This window comes from Misgurnus anguillicaudatus, chromosome 1 (genome assembly GCF_027580225.2).
Source record: "Misgurnus anguillicaudatus chromosome 1, ASM2758022v2, whole genome shotgun sequence".
NCBI lineage: Eukaryota > Metazoa > Chordata > Actinopteri > Cypriniformes > Cobitidae > Misgurnus > Misgurnus anguillicaudatus.
The window spans coordinates 2,135,001-2,152,574 of NC_073337.2; the positions used below are offsets into that span (position 1 = coordinate 2,135,001).

Below are 17,574 nucleotides of genomic sequence, written 5' to 3' on the forward strand. Positions count from 1 at the left end.
GTCTGTCTTTCTGTCTGGCTATCTATCGTATCTATCAATCTGTCTGTCTGTCTATCTATCTATCTGTCTATCGTATCTGTCTATCGTATGGTTCGAAAAAATCCCCACTCCTCCACGTTAGAGAAATAAATGAGAGCAGTTAGTGTCAAGGTTCATGCTCCTAACCGACCTCACAGGAAAGCAACGCCATGCAGCGTTTGATTTTGATACCGAACTGTTACTCATGCTTTGCATGTTTTACAGGAAACTATATCCAAACAAAAAAGCAGAGTGTGATAGAAAGCAGTAAAGGGCACCTGAATTAAACAAGGTCCTGGGAAGGGTGGTAGGTGCTCTGACGGTGGCGTGCCAGCCTGATCTGGGCCGACAGGCAACACCTAATGAATGAAGACGGAAGAGAAGCTAAACCATTGTGAAGAACAAGTGCTGGCAGGTATGTCACCACAAGCTACATGCAGCATACAGGAGCCAAAGCCTCATTTGGGGACATGTAGGTACAGCTGTCCCCCAAAATGTGGCCTGCCCCTTGTTATATAATTACAGCATCAGTTGAGTAAATCTCATGCATTTTGCCATGTATGAAATTCTGCCATGCATAAAATGTAGTAGAAACAGATTTTAGATTTTATATTGTTAGTAGTTTAAGTAAGTGAAGTTGATATTAAAGACAAGAAAAGTGCTTGCCTTCCTTACACATCCCTGTTCTCATTGTCATAATGCAACAAAGTTACTGTAAAGTAATGTCATGATAGTATTTAATTTATGCAGATTTTAGATACAAAATCTGCCCAGATATATTAAAGTAATAAGAATACTGCTGTTAAAACTCCTTTTCACCCATCACTCACCGGTAACCTTGATAACGGAGGTTTGGATGGAGTTGTCTGAGCGTATGCAACAGGGGTGGAGCCGTTACCCACGGCAGTCATCGGGGAGCCTGCAGATTGGCCGGAAGTGTTCAGGGGTAAACTAGAAGGAGGAAGGGGGGTACCACTAGGGGTGGCACATGCAGTTGGAGAGGAGGTGCCAGGGACGGTTGGGGTTGCCATGGGATCAGACGTGGTATCGGACTGGGAGGAGGACGGACCAGACCCCAGGTCCATAAAGAGAGAGCGTAGTTTCTTATCCAGAGCTTGAATGTCATCAACACCCTTTCCTTGTGGGTCGCTGTCACAATCCACACAATGGATATGGCTCTGGTTGGGCACGGTGGAGGTTTGAGGTTGGCTGTGAACCGGCGTGGGCTGAACGACCGGTATGTTGGTAGTGACGGGTTGGAGAGTGGGCACTTGTGGCAGGTTGGCTGCGGAGGGTATAACCGTGGCGGGGATGGTGGAAGGTGTGAGCTGGGGTGTCTGAATGGCCGTTGTGGGGACTACAGTCGGGGTGAGTTGTGCTGCGGTGGAGGGGGTGAATGGTTGTTCCGCACTGCCACCAGAAACAGAGCCCACGATATTCATAGGAGCTACTGGATGAGGGACCGGGGTGACCATGGTGGCTGGTGATGGCTGGGGGAATGGAACAGAGACAGGCATGGTGCTGGATACAGCTGGCATGGGCAAAGAGGAGGGGGAAGTAATAACACTGATGATGGTAGGTATGGATGGTTGGCTTGGAGGCAGAGGGAGTTGAGACCCAGGAGGTGGGGAGGTCATAGCAGAGGTAGGAGGTGGTGACGATGACCTGGGAGGGTTTGCTGACACAGAGGGTAGAGATGTTATCTCTGAAGATACTGGTGCGAGTGGAGGAGAGACCACAGGGACGGCGCTAGAGGGCAAGGGTGTTACAGCAGGCATTAGAGGGGGCATTGAGAGGTGGAGTATAGGTGGGGCAGTACTGGGACCAGGGTCAAACTGGCCTTGACGCATCTCAGAAAATGCCTGCTGCAGACTGACTGCAGACGCAGACATGGAAAGGCCAAGATGAGGCACTGAAGTAGCTGAGAAGAAAAATATAGTCAGATAGAAATTAATATGTAGTGGCATGAACGTTCTATAGCAGTATCTATCAGACACAACTTTTTATGAGGATACAATCTGAATAGACAATCGTTTTCTTTTCCTATTCATATGAACTTGAGAACTTACAGGATGAAGAGTCAGGTTGGTGAGAGCTAAAGAACTGTTCCTTCAGCCTGGACTCGGGCACTGGACTTACAATAAACCTGCGGCCTGCTGAATGGACCACTTGGGTAGCTGAACAAGGCGCCAGACCTGGGAGATGACAAGTGGAGATGAAACCTCAATACTGACAAAGGAATAAGATTTTACTAAGACATTACTATGGTGATATCTTTACCTTGTTCAAGGGGTGCAGATGTGGTGGGCATATGTTGCTCATTGACCACCTGTAAGCACACATTCACAGGTAAACACAAACTATTGATATTTTTGTTATACGTATACAGTGTTGTACATTTTACTGCACCAGCTCAGGGGTTCCCGCAGCACTTTTCAGTTCGGGCGGCCCGCCTAGCCTGGGAAACCCTATCGCCTTAACTAGGTCGTTAAAAATAAAAAAACTTGCAAAAAGGTCGTCAAGTGCATCTCGGAGAATAGCGCGGACGCTCTTCACAACGTGAGCGGGCACGCGCGCCTCACAGCCGAAATGAGAAAGACGTGGTCCGGACCGTCACTGTCTGGAGGATAACTAGCCAGTTAATAAAACATCTCGGATAATTAGCGTGGACGCGCTTCACACCGCGAGCATACACGCGCACCACACAGTCGACATGATATAAAGACGTGGTCCGTAATGTCTGGAGGATAGCCAGTTGATAAAACGCGTGTCCGTGAGAACTGTAAATGGATTTATGTTTTTGTTATTGTATTCGTCTATAGTTCTTGCAAATTTAAAGTAAGTTAGCTGGTGATTTTGTTGTTTAAGCAACCTGCTAGCTAGGTTTCACGTGCCTGTTGATTCAATATAATTGTTGAGCGCTCTTGCTCACGTTATTTATGTGCATTATTTTCATGCTACAGTAGTCACACTCCTTTAAGATAATGTAATTAATAGTGGGAAATAATCAGTTTTTACAATTTTTGTGCTATCTATCATCGTTCGCCAGACGTTCTACAACATCTGCATCAGTTTGTGTTTATTAATCCTTTAGTTTCACTTCTTCACGCAGCTAATCCAGTTAGAGGTAAAAACATTTCATTCATTAACTCTTTCGCCGCCAGCATTTTTTTTTAAAGTTGCCAGCCAGCGCCAGCGTTTTTCATCATTTTCACAAAAGTTTAATGCCTTCCAGAAAATATTCTTCTTTAAATATATAAACATACAATATACCAAATGAAACAGACCCTCTGCATTAAAAAAAAAAAACTTTCATCCTACCTTCAGTAGTTCTTTTGTAATCAGCTTTTGAATATGAGTAGGTTTCTGCAAAAACACCACATTTTGAGCAGAAAGCAGAGATAATTCCATTTTTGTGACAGACTTTTCATAGAGATCCCATTCAGAGCGATCTTTAAAACAGACGCGGACATGCAGCCGCTTGCCATAGGGCAATACTTCCAGGTTTAAAAAGTTGCGGAAGGGCGCCACATGGTGGATAATAGCGGTATTGCGGAAAGCCGGAAATACTCGTCATTGGCAGGGAAGCGTTTTCTCTTGATTGACGAGATATCTCGTCAATAGCGGCGAAAGAGTTAATAATATTACACGCCCCCTGGCCCCTCCCCGCCGCCCTGCCCAACCCTACCACCTTAACAAACAAATTTTCTGCGGGAAACCCTGCAGCTATTTGATCCCTTCTGCAAATTGTATTTTTATTCTCCACGCCGAGATGCTGTTGAGCAGGGCTTACCTGGCTGCGTTCTCGCTCTACACCCTTCTCATCTGCTGTTTCGATGACCTCCCGGATCTGCTCGATGAAGTACTCGCGCTCGCTCTCTAGAATAAATTCACTCTCAACCTAAATCATCAAAAGAAAGAAATATTATCTCTTATTATTAAATAGTGGCAGCTTAAAATGTATTGTTGCAACAGAAAACGTTATTTTATTCGAGCTTGCTTCTGTCACATTGGATATAAACAGATCTGGATCAAAAGAACTTAATTGAGCATATCTGGTCAATACTGAAAACATGGTGGTGGTGTTTCAAGTTACCATTATCTGTGCAATTTCCTCTGGGTTATCTCCATCCAGATCAAACTTAAACGTCACCATTTTTCTGTTGTGCGTTTCCAGCTGACACTCTGCAACTCTATCGCCCATACTAGAGATCTGAAACAAAAACAAGAGAGTTTGTCCAGTGTCGTCCAGCATTAAAACACACCAATGAAAGATTTGCACGGCGCAACTGACGTACATTAAGAACGTTAAGCTTGGCTTTGGAGGTCTTATCGTGACGTGAGCGGCTGCGCACTGATCTGCGCTGGTGCCGTTTGACAGATCGGCCCTCGTGCCTGCCGCCCGTTACGCCCTCATTACCATCACTGAGCCCGGATGCAACATCAGAGTGACAACTGTTGGGGGAAACACACACAGTAGTGTAAAGTTAGATAAAACACCTTGTGTTTCAGATCTGTTGTGAATCTGATGGATCTTACCTCTCCCCTGCAGGAGTCTGAAGTTGTAACAGATCTGTTGTCAAAGTCTGAGAGGCGCTGAGAGAAGTCTTATACAGCAAAGAACAAAAAGACAAGAATTACAACAGAAAGAAACACAAACAATCAAACTAACCCTTTGAATAAATACGACATTTAAAATTGAAAGAGGAAAACAATAAGGCAGAGACTGGATAAGTCAATGTTTTCCGGAATTTTTCCTAAATCTCATAAATTTCCAAATCTTGTTTCCAAGACAGATCAACATACAAAGAATATAAGACCAAACACACCACCAGAAATAATTTCACTATACCTGTATAATAACAAGAAAGAAACAAACTAACACTCTCTACACTAATGCATCAGGGACTAGTCCAGCTGCGAAGGTCTGTTCCAGGTACCTGGATTAGGGTGTCTGCTGGAAAACATGGATGTTCGGCAGGGTTAGGGACTGTGGCCACAACGATGGTTGGCACTATAGGTGGGGGCTTAAGTGGCATGGCAGGTAGCTGCGCTGCTGAGGACGTGGTTGGCGCGGATACGGCCGTCGGGCACGTCATCGGTTGCGGCAGGGACCGCTGAGCCACCGTTACCGGAAGCAGCAATGAGGGCACTGTCGTGGGTGGCACGCCAGGAGCCGTATTGCAAAGCTAGGGGGAGGTAGCAGATGGGCAGGAGGATCAGATCGATGGCTGGGCAGATGGAGGACGAGCGGGGAAATATGCTTTTGGGAATTGTGCAGGGACCACTCAGTGAGGTTTATGAAAACCGCAAGGCTGGATTAGGTGCGAGATGTCTCAAATTATAAACCACAGCAAAAACAACAGAGCGCATGACACAGTCAGCATGCCTCGGGGTAAACACTGAACGCAAGCAAAACAAACACAAACAAACTCCACTTTAGGAGCCAAACAGTTATTAGTTCAAATTAGCATAGGACTAAGTGCTGTTCATATTAAAAACACTACATCGAACACAAACAATTTATTTCATAAATGGATTTGCGCTTGAAAGTCAGAGGATTAACTCACAGGTGCACAGTTTAGTTTTTATTCAAAAGCAAATGTGGAGAGAACGTCGTTGTGGTGAGGGCCAATACAACACAATACAGAGAGCACAATACACTACAATCTGGGCCTCTGGGTAAAGAAAAATTTGGTTTTCTGGACTAAACGATGTGAGATCATCTCCAACCAACAACCATGCAACATACAGGAATGCATGCTAGATGCACACAAACATAGGCTCATCTGACACAGAGTCTCACACATACAAAGTTCATAACTAGAGAGAAAAGACAACAGCTTCCAAAAAATACATTTTTGTTCAACAAGCAAACATAACATGGTATTCACTAGACTCTCGAAATGCAGTATAATGTATTCCTAAATGAAAAAATAAAGGATGGGATTTAATCAATGGCAACTGACGTAAAGTTAAATGTGCCTATCAAAATAAAACGATATGGTAGTTCAGGATAAAAATGTATATTAAATAAAAAGGATTTAATTTCATGTTGAATCCAATCATGGAAAAAGTGAATATGAGTGTGTTCATTACCTGTGTGGGTGCAGGGCCGGGCTGGACCTGTGTCTGAACTGCGGTGCTAGGAGGCTGTTGGGGAGGTTGCTGTTGGGGTACAGAGACACCAGGTTGGGATGCTGGTCCTAAAGAGACTTGCTGCAGTACAGGAGGCTAAATAGAAGATAGAAGAGCCACACACAACCCTTGATTATTTAATCTCTTAAGATATTATTGTAATGTTCAGATGCTCTGCCCATAAAAACATGTATGTTTAGCATCACATTCAATTTTCATAAATGGCTATGCCCTCTTCATTTTGTCTCGATTCATCTGAAACTGTCCAAAGTCTGTCCAAAATACTTACCTCTAAGAAATATTCTGGGTTCAGTACAACTTTAACTAAAATGTGTAAAAACATCTTTCCAGTAATTCACTTACAAATACAAAGCTTAGACGCAAAACCCTCTGCAAACGCAAAAGTGCATCTGACAAGTTTTTTGTAAATAAGTATTCATTTATCAGACTCTTAATAGATTTTGCCCACAAACATATTTCTGAATAGCCTAAGGCCAGGATTTGAAGCAAAGTATTTGATGAATGCATAATATGTGCCCGAGAGCATTGAGTTATTATCATTATCTCATTTTTGGCATAGGTGGCATTTGATTTTGACAAAAGTTGAATGCCTTCCCAAAAAGCTTCTTCTTTAAATATATAAACATACAATATATAAAATGAATCATACCTTTATTGGTTCTCTTTTTATCACCTCTCAAATATAGGTAGGTTTTTTCAAAAATGCAGTATTTTAAGCAAAAAGCTGAGATGATAAAATTTTTGTAAAGGACTTTTGATAGAGATCAGATTCAGGGCAAACCTCAAAACATATACATTTGCCCTAAGGCAGTGTTTCCCAATCCTGGTCCTCGAGGACCCCCTCCCAGAATGTTTTAGATGTCTCCTTATTTAAACACACCTGATTTAACTCATCAGCTTGTTAGGGAGACGCGTTTAAAATATTGGAATGAGATAAGTTGAATCAGGTGTTTTAAATAAGGAGACATCTAAAACTTTCTGGGAGGGGGTGCTCGAGGACCAGGATTGGGAAGCACTGCCCTAAGGGAATACTTCTGCAAGTTGGGTAAAGAGCGCCAACTGGTGGATAATAGTGGAAATACGGATTGCCGGAAAAACTCGTCATTGGCAGGGAAGCGTTTTCTCTTAATGGCAGGGAAAGAGTTAAAATAACTGTTAAAATATCTGCTGCTTTAAAAGCACAAAAACCTTTAAAACCACAAAAACCGAGGAACAAGTCAAGATTTTTTTACTGCGGTAATGGAGCATACAACATGCACTCTAAAAAAAAATGCTAGACTATTTTTTAACCCAATTCGATGGGTTGTAATTGAACTTATGCTGGGTTGTTTGAATACACACACACAAAATCTTAATACAAATACTACTTCCTAAACTTTTTTCACTTTAATTATAGGTCTTACACGACCCATTTAAATTCTGTCTCACATATACACTACTGTGCAATTATTAACAAAGGGACAAACAAAAGAAGCCGAGGCATAGAGAACAAAAGTTTCAGGTAAATGTGAGAAAGAAATTGAGAGAAAAGGAGGCAGAGAGTGTGAGGAATGGGGTGTTTCTCTACCTGCGGAGGGAGCACTTGGACGTAGTAACCTCCATACTATAAGAAACAAATACAACATAGTGTAAGTAAAAGCCACCTCCGATGTCCACACGCAGGAGAGAATCCAGAGAGAAAAACTTAAGTTCTGGAAGTGTGTTTGCTACAGAGAGTGATTGCTTGATTTGGCTTGCCTCTACCTTTATGCCAATGGTGATGGTAATGGGGAATTGTGATTGGTCAGACAGAGAAAGTCTTACCTGTTGAGTAGCGGAGGTGGTGGATGGGGTACTGCTGGAAACCAAAGAGATGCCACTTGTGGACTGAGAAATGGGAACCTGCTATGAAAATATGGAGAGAAAGAGAGAGAGAGAGAGAGAAACAGAGAGAGAAAGAGAGAGAGAGAGACATGGTGGTGGAAAGTAGTGAAGAGATGAAAGAAAAAAAGTCAAAACCTGTCATTGGTTACACCAAACACAAAAACCATATGACTTCAAAATACTGCATTCATACACAAAGTGTGAACACTGAGTAACGGTTACCGTACTCAGATCATCGTTCACTTTTTGTGTATGCCTCTTACAGCTCACGATTAACCAACAAACACAAAAATCAGGTGTTAGCCAGGGAGTGAGTAGGCTTCATGCATGTGACTCTACATGATTCTTTAGCTTAAGGAGATGTTATACAAGAACCCAGGGAAGCGCCCTGCATGTGTTGTTGTTTGTATAACCGAGGAAGTGTTTCCTAAAACACACTGTTGGATTTGACTACTTCCTCTCCACACAGAGGGTTTCGACATAAGTAACCCTTAGAAAGCTACAAGTATACTTGTCTTTCAACTTCTCCGGGATACAGACAAGTATAGTTGCTCCAGACGTAGATCACCTTACCTTGACACTATATTCAAAAATCTATTTATTAGTGGTAAGAGGCTTGGAGGGCAGCAGGAAATAAGCAGCGGACAAAAGTAAAGAAAACAACAAAGGTGTCAAAAGAGAACGAAAAGGTGCCTAAAGATGAGGCGAAGAATGGATATGCAGGATGACATTGACACGTAATGCCAGCCTTCTAAGGGTTAAAAGATAACTTCTCAAACAACAAATGTGATGTTTATTCTTTAATGAGACTTTATCTTAACTGTTCTCCTTGACAAAGACAAAATTGAATAAATGAAAATCAATAGGAACCGTTTTAACCATATCCAGCCATAATGTAGCAGCAGATCTAATAAAGCAGCTGTTAAGTTAAACATAAAACATTATTTTTTGTAAGAAACCTTAAAAGCAAGATTAGAAGACCCAACTTTAAAGAGGCAAGCAAACCTGTCTAAACCCCCATTTGTGTTGTATGCATCTGTGTGTTTGGTCATACAAATCTTGTTTAAAATCAAGATTTTGTATACAAATGACTTTTTTAAAACACATATTACAAACACAGATACATTAAATATATTTGGTATAGTATCTAATTTGGTCTACGTATAAAAGAATTGAAAAGAGGAAAACATGACTTTAAAATTTGTATGCAATGTACAGATATATACTTACAAGCAAAATCTGTCCAAACACACATGCACTATATACTGCACTAGTATATGAACATACACACAAAATAATACAAAGTACACCTAAAATAAAACCTATGATAAATAACATGACAAAATAACACTGGCTAATGAAATGTGCATAATGAGGGGATTTAAAAAGCAGGTTTATGCATGTACAGCTGAAAACAACATATCCTAGCCCTAAAGTATGGCTGGAAAGGGTTAAAACCACAATCACGGGACAAAAATTAGGTAACTGAGAGAAAGACAGGAGTGCTAGGGAAAGGTGGACGGGAACGAGTAATTCTAGGTACCAAGGTAGAACCCTGATGGGACTGGGCAGGGTCGTGGTATGCGAGGTCCGGTTGAAGGGTAGTTTGCCGGGCCCAGGTACTGTGCAGAGCACCGGTGTGTGACGATGGGACACCGGACGATTCAGAGGGTGGAACGAATAGAAATGTTGGCTGACTGGGTGGGTGTCCTTCGCTGATGTTGCTCCCTCCTTCTGCTTTGTAGTACGAAGTCTTTGGGATGGATTGAGCAGCGGAAGAGTCTGTAGGTTGGAACAATAGATGTGGGGGAGGTGAGTAGAACTCCCCAGCATCTGAGGAGGTCATGGAGTCGCTCGAAGGTTCGGGACTGTGATCTTTAGGTCCATGCAGAAGCAGGCTACCTGGAGGAAGAGGCAGTTCTGGGCTCACGTAACTGTATAGTTCTTCAGTAACAGGCTGCAACCGACCACACATGGCAGGGTTGCTGGCTGCTTCCTCCAGGTTAAGGTCCATGGAGCCGCGGCGGGCTCGGTAGAGTCTGGCCGCCAGGGCGGCTGGGTCCGCCTGGAGGTTCTGCATGTGGAATTCAAAGGCGCTGCTGGGTTCGGCAGCATGTGCTAACACGGGTGGAGCTGAATGAGGAAATGAGTGTGGCTGATAGCCTGGATCAACGGCTACAGCTGGCTGGCCCACTGAGGCAGAGCTAGACACACTCATAGGAGGCAGTTGCGGGATGGGACTGTGGGTCATGCGCATGTGGCTTTGGACGTGAGGGTGTAGGTAAGCTGTACCAGGCTGCGACGGAGCCTCGTATGCCAAGTTGGCAGCAGCCTGCACCTGCTGATGATAAGTGATGTGGCTTAATGGATGAGGCGCCATAGAGTAGCCTCCGTAGCCCATGGCTTCAAGGTGGTCCATTAATGCAGCCTGGTTGAGACTCAACCTACGGACGGTTTCCTCTTGCTCTGCTCTAACATCCTTGTATCCATACAGATGTTCGGTAGGGGGTTGCAGGTGCATTTGCTCGGCCAGTCTTTGAGCTTCTATCCCTTGCATCATGTACATGTAAGGTTCAACAGGGGCACCCATGGCCTCCATGCCGGAGAACGGGTGCAAGCTGCTGCCATAGCTGCGGTTGTAAGCGGGCTGGAAGTGACGTGTGTGGGCCTCCAGAATCGAGGTGCTCTTGCGACGCTGTACGTTGAAACCTTTAGGTGGGCAAGATGGCGGAGGTGAGAAAGACACGGGCCGCTCCGAAATGGTGGGGAAAAAGTGCGGGGGCTCAACCAGACCTGAGCCTCCTCCACCATACTGCTGACTCACTGACTGCGGCTGAAGTAACAATAACATAAAGCATCTTTGTGAGGAAGAAAAGCATGATCACAAATTCACAAAGCAAGAGAAAAAGAGAAAGAAAAAAGATATCAAGACATGACATAAGTGAAAAACAGATCATATTCATCCCACAGGCAAAACTGCCGTAATGACAAAAAATAAGTTAAGAGATGTTTATATGCTAAATGCTTAACAAAAAGAAGTCTAAAACATGACGGGGGCAAGTTTACAATTAAATACAGATTTGTGCCAAGCTACAGGGCCTAAGAAACACATCAACAGTAGTTCTAATGCCAATCTGTATTTAATGTGAACACAGGGTTCCAGCTGAGTGAGCCAGGGTAACACAGATATCCAAATGAGATTTTAATGCATCTATCAGGACCCATCTGTTCTCAAGATTTGTGACACACCATAGCAAGTGTATAATCAGTTGTTTGTTTCAAGCCTGAGGGGTAACAAGCAACCCTGAACCTCTGACATACAAGAAGAGATATAAAAAGATATTTATGCTTGTGTTTTGTTACACAACAGCCAATTGGTGAAATTACATTACTCGTATCCTCTTTTGCCACAGTAACTTAAAACTAACAATCCTAAGGGACAGACTTCAAATAAATTAGAACAGGCACAGCTGCAGATTTGTCATTTCAACATTAAAAAGTAAAGGGGGTCGCACACCGGATGCGCAGCTCAGCGCCGCATCGAATCACGTCTAGGACAACTTGGAGGTATCGTAAACCGGAAGTGCACATTAAATAGCGCAAGCTTAGTCAGATAGCGTCTACTTTAAAATGCAAAATATACGTTAGCAGCCAATATTAATCGTTATTGATTTGGGACAAATATGATGTTATTTAATGTTAAACTATGTGAGTAGGGCTCTGTAGCGCGACAGGGATTTGAGGTCATAGCTGGGCGGCACGGACATGCGCCACCTGTCGGCGCCAGTGTGTATATTCATAGAAAATGTGTTCAATCTTTTTTAGAACGGGTGCGACCCCCTTCAAGGTGGTGCCTTGAATATTTTTTTGTCATTTTTTTAGGCAGCATGAACACAAATCTTTTTTTACAGTGTAGATTTCCTTTATTTTCTTACAAGGCATATAATAATCTGAAATATGGTGGCAATTCAATTTAGTGAGTTAGGGTTAGAGTACTACCTCTTCAAGCTCTTTAAAAAAACTTTTAACAGATACCTGAACTATACCCTAGCCAAGTTCAACTGGGTAATCCTGGTTCACTGGGAAACACTAACATACAGGACTGGCAAAGATTGCTGGGAGACTGGCCCGGCGCCGGGGTGGGGCCGAGTGAAGGGGCAGGACGCACTCCAGTGCTTTGGACAGTCTGCCCGCAAACGTCTCCCCATCTGGCCTCCCCAGCCTGGGTGAGAGTGGGGCTGATGCGACTGGAGGAGGGGTGGAAGGTGGCTTGGGAGGGCACAACAGAGGAGGGGTGGTAGAAAAGCAGGGCACGCAAACAGACATGCTACGACGACGTGGCTGAAGACGAAAAAAGGGATCGACCATTAACCTCAATTTAACACAAATGACACAAAAGCTAAATAAGCAAAGAAGAAAACTATATAAGAACATATAATACAAAACTAAATAGTAACATACGCAAATGATCAAAGGAGAAGACAACAATCTACAATAAAACAATGAGACCTTGAAGATCTACAAGATTATGTGTTGATGAAAGTCAGATGAAAAACTAAACATGGTTGAATTGATGACTTACAATTATGGGTGACAAATACTCTATCAGTAACATAACTATTTATGCTATGATATGAGTGCATGTAACCAAATACCAAGATTATGTAAAGCTTAAAGTATTGCTCATCAAACCTGATCTGATACTAATCAGGTTGCATGTTACAAAAAAACTGTGTTAATATCCAGACAAATGTGGGTTAATGTGACTGCAATGACGGTCATTAAGCAGCATATAGACTTCAAAAAAACAACAAAATTAACAATCTAACACATAAAGACAAGTAACGGATAAAAACTGAGGTTAGAAAAGTCCATAAAAGCATCACAGGATATCTGTCCACTTAGATGTTTTATGATGAAGATCAGCATAAACTCAAGTATGTACAAAACAAAAGACAGAAAAGACAAAGTATAATAAAACAAATATCACATGGTATAAGAAAACAGAAATAAAATAACATTCATCAGTGCTGTGCAGACTTGCAAAATCACTTAAGTTTCAACTTTTTATATATCATACGACTAACTTTGGCAAGAGCATTTATCTTCACAGTCTTCATTTGTATGTTCACAGAAAATGAATTGATATTAAATAGCATGAATTTGAATTTATACATAGAGAGTGCTTGTCAAGTTTTTATTGGCAAACTAATGCAAAGAGATGAGAGATGATGATAGTATATTTGAATGATTTTGAATGTTGTGAGACTGATGTGATCAGGTTTGTCAGGACAGGATATACAGTTTTGGCATTAGAGAGAAACAGGAAGTGATAAAGGCCTGCCAGTCGGCACAGCATGATACATGGGTAGAAAAACATTTTTGGAGGAATAAAAAATGTGGTACAAAGTAATACAAAGAATATGTAATAATGCATACGGGAACGAAGAGGTAGCACCAGCTCAAGGTCATGTGGGAATCAGGAATATACTCGGCAGATGAAAGAGAAAACCAGAACGAACAAAGAAATCAGGCTGTTTAAAAAGAATCAAACCTGTTTAGTGTATAAAGGTTAGGATTTCCTTATATTCATGCATCATTCATTTAGTGTATGATTAAATACTAATTTAAACTTCATTTAAAAGACAACACGTGCAACCACAAAAATACACATTTAAAAGTCAAACATCAATTCAGTCCACATTCCTTTATTCAGATTCATATATCAAGGCTACTGTATTTGAAGTCTATTAAATACAGCACTGTACTGTTTCATCAGTGTCTCAACTGTGCACATCATGTAACATGTTGGGAACTATGGCTGGGTATCGATTCAGATGTTCCGGATCGATTCGATTTCGATTCTCGGTTCGATTCCGATTATCGGACCAATTTTTATACTCGATTCAACTCAATGAATATAGATTTAATACAAATACTTTATTTATAAAAAAAACTGTAAACAGAAGTTTACAAGTGGGTAATTAATAAAAATATATTAAGTGCCACCAACCTGTATATTACACTTTTTTTTATTTTAGGTACACTTGGGTACATTAAAACAGAACCCATCTCTAATTTTCAAATGCATACAATTATGTTAAAGGTGGAAAAGAGGATGTTTGTTTAATACATTTTTGCAATATTACTTGAAACTGTCTTTACTAAATGATAAAATACTATTTATTAGGTGCACTGAAAGTAATAATATTAATATATGTCATGTGTGCATAAGGTAGGGCCTTAAAAACATCAGCCAATCGTTGACGCAATCATCGCATCAACGATTGGCCCTCTGGCTTGTCAATCACTGCCATTACGTTCCTTGTGAGACACGTGCACGCTCCATTAACTTTACACATGAAACTCCGTCTTTAGTTTCGGTTTGTTTTTATTGTCGCTCCTGCTTTCCTCCTCGAATTTGCACCATGGAAGAGAAAAAACCCGAAGGAGGACGTAAAAGAAAGACTTTTTAAGTCACTGAGAAGAGAAGAAAATTGTCAGAAGAACGTAATCTAACCAGAGTCATTATTGGAGAAACATTTCAACGCTAGAGAGCAATGAAGGAACAGAGAGGTGTCAAGACAGACGCGCAGGTCGCAAAAATTCTCTTCGACAGGTAACAGTGATTATTCTTTCTTTGTGGAATAATTATTGTTGTACTGTTATTCAGGTATAGTGACGTTGTTCTTGTACTGTAGTTGTAAGGCAGTGACCAGTCTGCTACATGCTAGTTGAAATGGGAGTAGCGTCGACTGATCTAACTTTACGTCTTATGTGTTTATTATCATATCATTTCACATAATGAATCCACTGACGCGACACAGCATATGCCGGTGGTAAACAAACACTCGTGTTCAAATACTCGTGCACGAGTTTTGGAAGGCGTTCACTAGAAATGAGCTGTTAAGGAGGGAGGCTGTTCTTACGCATGCGCTTATTTAAAAAACTCAGTAATGGTCTTTGGATTCTCAGTCGGCAGAAACATCCTCTTTTGCGCCTTTAAATGCAATGCAATTTTGATGCAAGATGAAAAATGTATGCTGAAAAAGTCAAAACAGTCGCATTCCTTGATTAAACAGGATCGGATTATTTAATTTAAAAAAAAAAAAATTCAATTTGAGGCTTTTGAGAATCGATTTTTAATCGACCACGTTTAAAAAAAACACAGATTAATCGAAAAATAGAACTAGTTTAAATATTTTAACTGCATAAATCTAACTAATGATACTGTAGACAAATGCTTTTAAAGGGGTTGAGTTTACATGGAGTTGAGTTTAAGTCAATACTAAAGTCAAGTGCACACTATAAGGAGGGTTTTACACTAGTACTTTTGCTGCGAACATGGATCCGAATGACGAAGTGTGTAGCTGTGAACCTAAAATGGTGGTCTGGGGTAACATTTGTGTGGACTGCGGTACGGTTCGCTGGTGATATGAACGATCGTAGAATGAACTGCTATTAATGACGCATTTGGGCGTGTTTGTGCTCATTAACATTGATGACAAGCGCTTGGGGAACCGCCCCAATCTATTGCTATATGGGCGCGGGAGTGATTAGCTGTAAACATAATTTCAGTCATTTTATGCTTGCCTGCGCAAACGTCGGCAGACAGCCCGCTTTCTTTTGTACAATTTTGTACTTTTACAGCAGACATATTTCTGTATTTATTCTTTGATACTAAAACCAAAGGTTCAAATAAAGAGCAAAGAGAAAGCGAAAAACTCTGTCCATTTTGGTCCAAGCAAGTATAAAAGCACCCTAAGACATAAGCTTACATGGTTTGGCAAATTAACGACCTGCAACTTCTTCTTTTGTGTTGTTGATGCCTTTGTGTGCACATTACCAAACCCCGACTAGATTAGTCATACGATCATTGTCCTCCAAAATTCCCTGCCAAAATTTCCTTTGCAAAACAAACTCACGCACATAGCAACGTGATCGTTAATTTCTAACGACGCAAACGAACATAAATAACACAAAGTGTTTTGCATAGAAAGTGGAACAAGGCGAAAAATACAAATGGTTGAAGGACATTTAGTAGGTTTATTGTTTTGTTTTTTTGCCTGTTTGGGTTTACTGTTTCTCCCCTCGTGATTTTATTGGCTGTTGATTACTTCTGCTATCATGCATGTGTGCACACCTGAAGACTGGCTAAACTCCAAAATGTCTTTGACTACTAGCGTGTTGTTGAGGAGCATGCATTAGCAGCATGTCAGTTGGTATCTGTTCATTTAATCGTTGCATAAAAAAGCTGAGGTTTTGTCTTATATTGTGCACTAGACTTAAGTTAGACACTACATGAACTGCCATTAGGTTTCATTTCTCAGGAACACACTGTCAATGCACAGGGAGTTGCTTTGGATAGAAGCATCTGCCAAGTGTGTAAATGTAATGTGTGTAGGCCTCACAACTCCCATTTTAACCTTCCTTCTAAACGGTATAAAATCCCAGTGCTTTCTAAACTCCGACAGGTTTGAGCTGCAGTTATTGTTGCTGGAAAGAGGGATGTGTCAGTAGGTGGATGGCTGCCAAAGGCTGCTCTGCAGGAGCAGACTGATGGTGTGTGATAATTGATTTGTTTCTGTTTAATGAACATGCGTTGCTCATTATAAGATAATCTTCTGTGACTTACCATGGGCTGCTGAGAGTACGGGGCCTGCTGCTGGGAAGCCTGAGAGGCGGGGGCATAGGCGCCCTGTCCGGGCACCTGCTGTTGTTGTGATGTTGCCGGAGAACCATACGACATGCTGACCTGGCTCAGGTAAGCTTCTGAGAACACAGAAGAACCCTGACCACTGTCAAGTGTCACATCAGCAGCTGTGGAAAGAAAAAAGTCTTACAATTAAGCCGAAAACGACTGTTAGGTCGACACGGATTGGTTTTGGATAACACTTACAAGTCATTCCACTTTGTGCGTAATGAAGCTGCTGTTCTGCCTCTGTATCCTCGCATTCAGGCTGAACTAGGCCCGGAGTGGGAGGCTGGGATCCGCACTGACTCGAACTGGACGTGTTCTTCAACGATTCGCTGGACAGCTGCTTCTGCTCTTCCTCCTGTTTGAGTTTCTCCTGCTGGGCTCTCACTTGCCGACGTTGCTCCCTCTTGCGGTTGATCAGGGCCACGCGATCTCTGATTGCCTTGGCCATGGTTTTGTGGTCGCCATCGCAAACGTACCCCGACTCGACCTGCGTTGTGATGTTGCGTACGTTATAATCGGAAAAAACACACGCGTGCTGCAACTTTTAAAATCAACCCACCATTTCCTGGGCCACATCTTCTGGGACATCCCTGCTAAGGTCGAAAGAGAACTCGATGGCTTCGTTTTCTTTATATTTGCCTTTTAGTTTCTTGACGTCTTCAATGCGCAGCCAGAGCTTTATGGCGATCACCTCCCCGTCGTCCTCCTCAGCCAGCTCCACACGTACTCCGGTCTCCTCCTGGAAGAAGGCATGGTTCAAAAGATCCTTGATGGCATATCTGTCAAGGAGGAAAGGGAACATTTTAAGTGTAAGTAAACAGTCTAGATGACAA

The 17,574-nt window shown here is 42.1% G+C and overlaps 1 protein-coding gene across 17 annotated transcripts in view; it reads right to left on the reverse strand.

The window, feature by feature from the left end:
* Window positions 1-17,574, reverse strand: part of wnk1b (WNK lysine deficient protein kinase 1b) — a 94,237-nt gene that overhangs the window by 21,263 nt on the left and 55,400 nt on the right. For 7 of the 17 annotated variants that reach the window (XM_055190736.2, XM_055190738.2, XM_055190735.2 and 4 more), the window contains 17 exons: window positions 17,301-17,520; window positions 16,940-17,228; window positions 16,676-16,860; window positions 12,139-12,381; window positions 9,584-10,873; window positions 7,981-8,061; window positions 7,745-7,780; window positions 6,118-6,252; window positions 4,959-5,207; window positions 4,558-4,625; window positions 4,317-4,473; window positions 4,115-4,231; window positions 3,812-3,919; window positions 2,299-2,347; window positions 2,088-2,213; window positions 849-1,939; window positions 297-377 (listed from right to left, as the gene is read on the reverse strand). In XM_055190736.2, the coding sequence (XP_055046711.2) occupies window positions 297-377; window positions 849-1,939; window positions 2,088-2,213; window positions 2,299-2,347; window positions 3,812-3,919; window positions 4,115-4,231; window positions 4,317-4,473; window positions 4,558-4,625; window positions 4,959-5,207; window positions 6,118-6,252; window positions 7,745-7,780; window positions 7,981-8,061; window positions 9,584-10,873; window positions 12,139-12,381; window positions 16,676-16,860; window positions 16,940-17,228; window positions 17,301-17,520 (4,525 nt within the window). The remainder of the gene's footprint in view (window positions 1-296; window positions 378-848; window positions 1,940-2,087; window positions 2,214-2,298; window positions 2,348-3,811; window positions 3,920-4,114; window positions 4,232-4,316; window positions 4,474-4,557; window positions 4,626-4,958; window positions 5,208-6,117; window positions 6,253-7,744; window positions 7,781-7,980; window positions 8,062-9,583; window positions 10,874-12,138; window positions 12,382-16,675; window positions 16,861-16,939; window positions 17,229-17,300; window positions 17,521-17,574) is intronic. The other 10 variants (XM_055190737.2, XM_055190740.2, XM_055190739.2 and 7 more) reach the window with 10 other exon arrangements.